General features: G+C 44.8%; 1 protein-coding gene across 1 annotated transcript; it reads left to right on the top strand.

Annotated features, from left to right (window-relative positions):
- Positions 1-322: 322 nt before the first annotated feature.
- LOC102934534 (olfactory receptor 52K1-like) lies at positions 323-5310 on the top strand. Its single transcript, XM_043525408.1, has 2 exons — positions 323-1241; positions 5282-5310. Exons 1-2 carry the CDS (start codon positions 323-325, stop codon positions 5308-5310), a joined length of 948 nt encoding a protein of 315 aa, XP_043381343.1.
- The last annotated feature ends 5195 nt before the right edge of the window (positions 5311-10505 follow it).

The raw sequence follows: 10505 nt of genomic DNA on the forward strand, positions 1-10505 counted from the left end.
TAAGGTTCTCCCCATTGAATGATTGATGCATGGAGCACCATAAAATATGGAATTGGCATTAGTAGGGTCAGTTGTTAATAATTCATTTATCTGAACAATGAAAATGTCATTTTTTGTGTGTGAAGAGTGACTAATCTGCTTCAACCATAAGAACTGCCTTTCGTAGTGCATGTAGTGTCTTATGTTAACATTCTCTCCATCCAGGCATTCGTACTTCAGCCATCATCCTAGACTCTGGGCATATACCCGACATCAGGGGAATGTACGGTACATGCAGGAGGCAGCATTCTTCCTCAGAGTTGGACACCTTCTGCCCTACTCAATGTCAGATTACAACACAACCGACTTCATCAACCCCTCCACCTTCATCCTGCTGGGCATTCCTGGCCTGGAGATGGCCCATGTCTGGATCTCCATCCTCTTCTGCACCATGTACATCATAGCCATCTTGGGGAATGTCACCATCCTGTTCATTGTGAAGATGGAGCCGAACCTCCATGGGCCCATGTACTATTTCCTCTGCATGCTGGCCATCAGCGACCTAGTCCTGTCCACAGCCATTCTACCCAAAATGCTGGCAATCTTTTGGTTCATTTCCAGGGAGATCAATTTCAGTGCCTGCCTCACGCAGATGTACTTCATTCACTGCTTCTCAGTGATGGAGTCTGGAATCCTCGTGGCCATGGCTTTTGATCGCTACGTGGCCATCTGCAATCCACTGAGACATTCCACCATCCTGACAAACCCCCTGGTGGCCAAGATTGGTCTGGCTGTGGTGCTGCGTGGTGGCACACTTATACTGCCCTATCCCTTCCTGGCAAGGCGTTGGCCATATTGCAGAACCAACATCATCCCCCACTCTTACTGTGAGCACATAGCCCTGGTGAAGCTGGCCTGTGCCGACATCCGTGTCAGTAGTTATTACAGCCTCTCTGTGGCATTCTTGGTGACTGGTCTGGATGTGTTTTTTATCACTGTGTCCTATATCCAGATCCTCAGGGCCATCTTCAGCCTCCCCACAAGGGATGCCCGAGTCAAGACTTTTGTGACCTGTGGCTCCCACATCTTTGTCATCTTAGCCTCTTACACTCCAGCTCTCTTCTCCTTCCTCATGCACAGGTTTGGCCACAACGTGGCCCTGCATTTCCACATTATCATTGCCAATGTGTACCTTGTGGTGCCCCCCATGGTACACCCCATCATCTATGGTATGAGGACCAAAGAAATCTGGGACAGGCTGTGTCATAAATATAAAGGGAAAGGTAAACACCTTTAAAATCACTCCTTGTCAGAGGAAAAACCCTTTCACCTGTAAAGGGTTAAGAATCTAGGATAACTTCGCTGGCACCTGACCAAAATCACCAATGAGGAGACAAGATACTTTCAATAGCTGGGGGGAGGGAGAAACAAAGCCTCTCTCTCTGGCTGTGTGATGCTTTTGCCGGGGACAGAACAGGAATGGAGTCTTAGGACTTAGTAAGTAATCTAGCTAGAGATGCATTAGATTCTGATTTCTTTAAATGGGTGAGAAAATAAGCTGTGCTGAATGAAATGGAGATTCCTGTTTTTGTGTCTTTTTGTAACTTAAGGTTTTGCCTAGAGGGATTCTCTATGTTTTGAATCTGATAACCCTGTAAGGTATTTACCATCCTGATTTTACAGAGGTGATTCTTTTTACTTTTTCTTCTATTAAAATTCTTCTTTTAAGAAACTGAATGCTGTTTCATTGTTCTTAAGATCCAAGGGTTTGGGTCTGTGTTCACCTATGCAAATTGGTGAGGATTTTTATTAAGCCTTCCCCAGGAAAGGGGGTGTAATGTTTGGGAGGATTTTGGGGGAAAGACGTTTCCAAACCGACTCTTTCCAAATTATATCCCTGTTAAACATTTGGTGGTGGCAGCAATAAGTCCAAGGGCAAAAGGTAAAATGGCAAAAGTCCAAAGGCAAAGTCCAAAGGCAAAAGTTTGTACCTTGGGGAAGTTTTAACCTAAGTTGGTAAAAGTAAGCTTAGGAGGTTTTCATGCAGGTCCCCACGTCTGTACCCTAGAGTTCAGAGTGGGGAAGGAACCTTGACAAGCTGCTCCAGCTATTTACTCACAAAGGGACCTAAATTTTCCTCCTTTTGCTCTGGCTTTCAAAGCAAGCTCTGTGCATAGCTGACCGATGACATGGTTCTGAGACTTCTTTCCTGAATCACTTACTGGGCAGTCAAAGACACATTAAAACCTTTCCTGAAGTCACTGTGCATGTCAACATTACAAACTGGGGAGTCGGTCAATGTACCATTCACTGGGTTGCCACCTTTCTAATTGCTGGTAACTGGGCCCCCCAAATACCATCCCTTTCTGCCAGAGTTTTGCCCCTGCTTTGCTTCTTCCCCAAGGACTTGCCCCTCTCTCTCACTCTTATCCTTCCCTCCCCCTGTCACTCACAGGATGATTTCCACCTCCCTCCCCTTGCCACCACCTGGAAGGGAACAATTTTAGATTTTGTTTGTGGGAGGCAACTTTCACCGTGATTCCAGGGGCTACTTAGGCTCTTGAAAACTCTAGTTTTTGGCACATAACAGCAATGAGCTGACAGGAGCGCTGTATCTAATTCCTATAGAAAAGAAAGAAAAATACATATTAAAACCCCTCAGCTCTCATACTAACATATTCTGACATCTTATGGGAAGTTATGTAAGGGACATTGGTTAGATTGAAAAATTTAACGTATATTCTAATTTTCTTACTAACTCTGAAGAGAAAGAGACTCCATCAGGACTCCTGGTTTTTATCTCAGCTCTGGGAGAGAAGTGGGATGTGGTGGGTTTAAAGGTAAAAATGAACAAGTCTTCTAAAATTGAATTATCCAAAGTGTGCAATGAGCTGGGAACAAACTGGAACATGATGCTTCCATGTGTTCTGATGAGAATCCAGAGATTCCCAAATTGCACAACAGGAATTAGTCCTCATGAAGTGGTCTTTGGAAAACCCAGGCCCAGCTGGGAAAATTTACTGTACCCCCCAGACTGGGACACTATGAAAACACTGGCAACAACAATTTGAATAAACAGTCTCAAATACTGGGTGGGTACAGTCCAAGAAGAGGTGGATGAGGAGTTTTTCAAACAACTAACAAAAACATCCAAAGCAGAGGACTTGGTGGTAATGGGGGATTTCAACTGTCCAGACATCTGTTGGGAAAAATAACACTGCAGGGCACAGATTATGCAATAAGTTATTGGAATGTATTGGAGACAATTTTTTTGTTCCAGAAGGTGGAGGCTTCTAGAAGCTACTAGGGGAGAGGCTGTTCTAGACTTGATTTTGACAAACAAGGGGGAACTGGTTGAGAAATTGAAAATGGAAGGCAGCTTGGGAGAAAGTGATCATGAAATGATAGAGTTCATGATTCCAAGGAATGGTAGAAGGGAAAACAGCAAAATAAAGACAATGGATTTCAAGAAGGGAGGCTTTAGCAAACTCAGGGAGTTGGTAGGTAAGATCTCATGGGAAGCAAGTCTAAGGGGAAAAACAATAGAAGACATCTGGCAGTTTTTCAGAGAGACATTATTAAGGGCACAGGAGCAAACTATCCCACTGCGTAAGAAAGACAGGAAGTATGGCAAGAGAGCACCCTGGCTTAACCAGGAGATCTCAAATTATCAAAAAATCAAAAAAGAGTCCTACAACAAGTGGAAACAAGGTCAAATTACAAAGGAGGAATATAAACAAATAACACATATATTTAGGAGTAAAATTAGTAAGACTAGCTAGATCAAATTAGCTAGAGACATAAAGAGTAACAAGAAAACATTCTACAAATATATTAGAAGCAAGAGGAAGACCAAGGACAGGGTAGGCCCGTTACTAAATGAAGAGGGGAAAACAACAGAACATGTGGTAATGGCAGAAGTGCTAAATGACTTGAGTTACTATATTGAGTTACTACCAGTTGCAAAAGCACAGTGGTTAACAATGCTGCAAAGATACAAAGACAGGTTTTCTAGCAACCCAGAAAAGCCGCACACAACTTTTGAAGAACACATGGGGAAAACACTACAATGCTTACAACTCTTGTGAGTTGAATGTTCAAACCTTAAACAGGGCCTCAGGCACGCTGCCTTCGCATTAGTCAGTGACTAACGCACCTGCAGTAAACTCAAGAGGGGAGGTGTGATATTCTGCACCTCAAAGCACCTCCCTGGCGTCCTCATAAAGTAACTCCTCACTTAACATTGTAGTTATAGTCCTGAAAAATGTGACTTTATGCAAAACGGTGTTAAGCGAATCCAATTGCCCCATAAGAATTAATGTAAATTGGCGGGCGGGGGGCGGTTAGGTGCCAGGATTTTTTTTTTTGCCAGACAAAAGACATTATATACGTATACATTATAAGCTTTAAACAATTTTAAACAAAGAGTTTAATATTGTACACAGCAATGGGTGACTGTGAAGCCTGGTTGAGGTGGTGGAGTCAGAGGGTGGGCTATTTCCCAGGGAATTCCTTGCTGCTAAATGATGAAGTAGCACTCGGCTGCACCCTCAGGGGTTAGCACGTTGCTGTTACTGTCGTCTCACGCTCTACAAGGCAGCATGGGCGGACGCAGGAGGGAGGAAACACAATAGACGCAGGGCAGGGGCTGCAAACACTTTCCTGCAAAAACGGAACATGATGATGAAGCCCACGCTATCCCACTGGAGCGCGCCACTCCCTCCTCCTGACGGCACCTGCACGGCCGCACAGGCGCTGAGTTTCCAAAGTGCTGGGGAGGGGGGAGGGGGGCTGCACGAGTGAAAGAGAGAGACGTGGGTTGCCCCTTTAAGTACGCTGTCCCCACTTCCAGTACGCTGCCCTTTTAATCAGATCAGCAAGTTCAGACAGGAAGCAGCTGCTTCCAGCAAGCTCCCTCCTTTCTGTGCCTGAGCCCTGTCCCCCCTTCTCTGCTTTGTGGAGAGGGGGTACGGAGTAGGGGGGCAGGTGCAAGGGGACATCCTCTCCCCCGCCCCTCCCACCCAGCTAGCAGGAGGCTCCCGGGAGCAGCTCCAAGGCAGAGGGCAGGAGCAGCAGGGCAGTGGGAGGAAGGCCCCCTGAACTGGTGCTGGGCAGCTGCTAAGCCTCATGCCTTGCAGGGAATTTAGGGGAGCTGATAGGGGGGCTTCTGCCCCCTCCCTTCTCATCCCCACGAGGAGGGGCTGCTCCTCCAGAGAACCCTGCAAGCAGTGGACAGAGCCGGCAGCCGAAGGACGTTATAAGGGAGAATTGCGCAATTTTAAACGAGCCTGTTCTCTAACAGATCAGCAACGTAACAAGGACACAGCATGAACCGGGACAACGTCAAGTGAGGCACTACTGTATGTACCACAGTGATATGATTCTGGTGTGTTTTCTGTAAAGTACGTCACGTATGGTTTCAATGGAAAAGTTTTGATTTGTTAAATAGGATTATTGTATTTGTGTGCATGTATCATTTTTGTACCTAAAGTTATGAAGATTACCTCTATACCAGCATTTCAAATGTGTTTGTCCCTGGGTAACATCCACCCACAGACTAACAGGGCTGCTACTCTGAAACCATCCACAAGGTAGTTTACATCCAGTCTAGCCAGCACATTGTGGATGCACCATTCAAGATAATGGCCCATTAAGAAACACGATAGGCCTTAGAAGAAGTTTATGCCCACCTGATGGACTTTCCTGTGAATTTCTAGACAGGATATGGGTGATGACCCCTGTCAAGGTTACTTCCCCACGCTGAACTCTAGGGTATAGATGTGGGGACCTGCATGAAAGACCCCCTGAGCTTATTCTTACCAGCTTAGGTTAAAAACTTCCTCAAGGTGCAAATTTTGCCTTGTCCTTGAACCCTATGCTGCCACCACCAAGCGATTGAAACAAAGAACAGGGAAAAAGCCCACTTGGAGACGTCTTCCCCCAAAATATCCCCCCAAGCCCTACTCCCCCCTGTCCTGGGGAAGGCTTGATAATAATATCCTCACCAATTGGTACAGGTGAACACAGACCCAAACCCTTGGATCTTAAGAACAATGAAAAATTAATCAGGTTCTTAAAAGAAAAAAAAATAATTAAAGAAAAGGTAAAAGAATCACCTCTGTAAAATCAGGATGGTAAACACTTTACAGGGTAATCAGATTCAAAACATAGAGAATCCCTCTAGGCAAAACCTTAAGTTACAAAAAGACACAAAAACAGGAATACACATTCCCTCCAGCACAGCAAATTTTACAAGCCAAAACACAAAGAAAACCTAACACATGTTCTCGCTAGATTGCTTACTAACTTTACAGGAGTTGGAAGGCTTGCATCCTTGATCTCTTCCCGGCAAAGGTATCACACAGACAGACAAAACCCTTTCCCCCCCCCTCCAGATTTGAAAGACTCTTGTCCCCTCATTGGTCATTTTGGGTCAGGTGCCAGCGACGTTACCTTAGCGTCCTAACCCTTTACAGGTGAAAGGATTTTGCCTCTGGCCAGGGGGGATTTTATAGCACTGTATACAGAAAGGTGGTTACCCTTCCCTTTATATTTATGACAGCCCCTGCTATGAATTATTAAAACATGCAAGGGCACGTGACCAACTTATGTGACACTGGACTCCATCTTGTGTCTGAACTTTTCCACTAACTGCGCTGGGTGCTTTTGCTTATAATAATGAAGTTCCCTCCACCTGGCAGAAGATATAACTGGGGGAAGTGACATCATCACTTGGACTCTCTCCCCCACATCTCAACACCTGGAAACACCATAGGAACAAAGGAATGAACTGTGGCTGTGGTCCCAGGCTACAGGGATTTCTAGCCTGTATATGAAAGACTGGTGAATGGTTTGTACCATCAGGGAGAGACACGGCTTGACTCAAATCCTGTACAGGGTAGAGAACTTAGATTGCAATTTTGTTCTTTATAACCAACTTTCCACTGTTCGCTATGACTTATAATCTCTAAAAATCTATCTTTCTGTACTTAAGAAATCTGTTTTATATTTTTACACCTAATACAGTGTGTGGTTTGAAATGAAAAACCTGCTCAGGAAATGGGGTTGGTGTATTCTTCACTCCACACTGAGGGAGGGGTGGACTGGAAAATAAAATTCCACTGGTCAGGCTTTTCAGCTGGGCACCATGGTACTCTTCCGGGGTCCTAGCCTGGGAAGCTGGAGGGAATTTGCTGGAACCTTGCTATTGTTGGTTCATGAGTGGCTAGTGAATGCTTTCATGTAACTGCAGCTGGGTGTGTCCCTGTCTGTGTATGGCTGTGTAAGTGCAAGACCTGGTGATTATTGCAGCTTGTCAGAGCTTCCCAGTGTGAGAGGGGGCCCAGATTGGTGTGCCAGAGGGGTCAGCAGTACCTCAGTTCCAGGTTACACCCTGGGGAAAGCCATCACACCCACCACATGAACAGGCCCTGCTAGACTGTGAGTCCATTTCCCTTTTATCATGAGCTCAATTATTGATGGAGAGACATGGTTATGACAGGGAAGTCAGGATTCCTTGGTTCTGTCTGTCATTCTCTGTGTGACTTTGGCCAAGTCACTCTCCCTGTGAATCAGTTTACCTGTCTATAAAATGGGGATATGTTCATAGTGACGTTTCTTTGTTAGGTGTTTTAAAGATCCTTCAGTGAAAGGTACTGCACAATATGATGATAGTTACTGATGAGAATTACTGATCTCTGATCCCTGTGAGCTTGCAGAAAGTGTTTGTATCTCCCCTCAGGCATCTTTCTCCAGATCTGTCTGCCTAATATCTTTCCATTCATCCTGGGAATTTACAGGGCATGAAACCCTATGGAGACCTAAGCATTATCCCTAGTTTTCTTAATCAATGATAATTTTTAAATATACACAAATTCACAGAGCAGCCAATTTCTCTCTAACTCAGAACAGAGCCCAAGAGTTCTTATCTCCCTTTGGGAAGGTCCCTTAATTACTGTTTACTCCTATAGCTGGATAAATAGCATAGAAGGGCAGAAATGAAAAGAGATATTGGCTAGAGTGTCTCTGGTGTCCAACCTGTTTGCATCCAGATGCCGTTTCTCTGCTAGAGGCTGAACTCTCCCCACTGGGACTACACAGAGCTATATTATAAACAGTGCACACCCCGGTGTTTGCTCTCGGTGTGGGATGTTGCTGCAGAGGTGGAGTGAGAGAGGTGTGGGATACAGCTACCTGAGAGGGAAGAAACTTCGGTCTCAGGATTCACAGGTACCATCTCTTGCTGAGGGGCTCACCTGCTCAACAAACCCAGTGTAACATAGGCATGATGGGAGAGAAAGTCTGTGGTCCTTTCTGCTCTGCATGGCCATTAAACATCCCAGAGCCCTTGCCATGGGGGATGAGTTTGCTCCATTATCATCGGCCAAAATGTGCCTCTTTCCTCTACTTCTCCAGCTGATGATCTCCAGCCCCAAGGCGGCTGCATTTCAGTGGCACAGTGTAACCTTCAGGATGAAAGTTTTTTGTAGATGGACAATACAAGGTCAAATTCTGAGGCCACGGCCTGTAGTTTGCTCAGGCCTCACTAAGGCAAAACTCCCATTGGAGTAAGGACTGAGTAAAGACCTCAGGAGCCAGCTGTGTGTAAATGCACAGATACTTCCTCTTCCTCCTCTTGCATTTCAGGGCTCTGGCTGTGAAAGGGGGATGGGCGGGTTGGGGACAGACTGTTATCTGACTTCTATCTGCTATAAGGCATGGAGGTGTGAGGGCTCCTCACTGGAACAATTCTAAGAATGTTTCAACATGGGCAAGACATGTTTTATCCTAGCTTCATTCGAGAAGTTGGCCGAACTGTTATGACTGAAACTTTCAAAAAACAATTCAGCTGGAAGCAGACACCCTGCATGGGAAATTTCAGGCCAAAAGATTAAAGTTTGGCAAATGTATAAGCAAATAAAAATGTGGTCTCCTAATTGAATGTCAGAGAGCCTTAACTAAAGGTGGTGCGACCAGTGATTTTCTATTTCCTTCCAGATCATTGATGAAAATGTTGAATAGCATCGGGTCTGGAACTGATCCCTGGAGAACCCCACTAGCAAAAGCCCCATACACTGACAATGGCCCATTGACAACTGCTTTCTGAGATCAGTCAGTTAGCCAGTTTTTAGTCCATTTAACATGTGCTCTGTTGATATTGTATATTGTTCATTTTTTATCTGAATATTTTCCCCTACTAAATAAAATACCTCAGAGAAATCTAAGTCTGTTGCATCTGCGTGATTCCCTTCATCAACCAAACATACACTCTCATTAAAGGATGAAATCAGGTTTATTTCACAAGATCAGTTTTCCATAAACCATGTGGTTGACTGGCATTAATTATATTCCTAGACTTTTTTTAACCAATCCCATATCAGCTTCCTAACCTTGCACATCTGTTTTTTAAATATTCTCTTTATTTTTTTCATAGTGCATGTTTCACACAGAACTGTCTTGTATTTGCCTTTTTTTCATTTTTTGGCTCTGTTGCTGCCTGATTGTCTACTTCTGGTTCCAAAAGAGATGTGCTGTTGATTGGTTGGTTCATAAGTCTGGTGTTTGTAACTCTAAAGTTCTACTGTAGATCACTGTTTAAAGCAGTGGTACCCAACCTTTCTGTGGGAATAGCATATTCCTATTCCCAGAAGACTGTGGCGGGCTCCAGACACCCCACCGCCGAAACGCCGCTGAGAAATGGCAGCGGCAAGAAGTGTTGCCATTCCGGCGGGCGGTTCTCTGGTGGCCGAGCTCGGTGGCGGCATTTCTGCGGCGCTGTGTCCTGAGGGCGCACACAACTGCCCCAGCGGGTGCCATTGTGCCACGGGCACTGCTTTGGGGACCCCTGGTTTAAAGCCTTCCTTGGCTGTTAATGGACTCAAAGGTGTTTCAGCACTTCAGGAGATATGAGTACTTCATACTGCTTCTTTCTGAATGAAACCAAAATATTTCTCGAACACATCTACTTGAACACTGCAAAATTTACAAGTTTCCTTTGTAATTAGTTCTAAAGCTTTTATAAGATTTCTTTTGTTCTTAATATTCTTAATAACCTCCTTTTTGTTATCCTTAGCCCTGCCCAGCATGGCTTTTTCCCTGATGTTTTTGATGTCCCTTATCAATTTTCACAATTTCCTATTTGTATTATTTGCTACTTTCCATTTTCCACATTTGTTATGTGTTGCTGCTGGTGCCTATTAAAGCTTCCCACACCACTATGGGTAAAAATTATTGACACAAGGAGCACCATAAAATAAGGACTTGGCATTAGTAGTGTCAGTTGTTCACGATTCATTTATCTGAATAATGAAAATGTCAATTTTCAGTGTGTGAAGAGTGACCAATCCACTTCCCCCATGAGAACAGTCTCCACCAGTACATGTAGTGTCTCTTATTAACATTGTCTCTCCATTCAGGCATTTGTATTGTGACCCTCACCCTAGACAGATACAGGAAGTCAGGGGGACGTACGGTACATGCAGGAGACACCGTTCTGCCTCAGAGTTGGACACCTTCTCCCCTACTCC

This window comes from Chelonia mydas, chromosome 1 (genome assembly GCF_015237465.2).
Source record: "Chelonia mydas isolate rCheMyd1 chromosome 1, rCheMyd1.pri.v2, whole genome shotgun sequence".
NCBI classification, from domain to species: Eukaryota; Metazoa; Chordata; order Testudines; family Cheloniidae; genus Chelonia; species Chelonia mydas.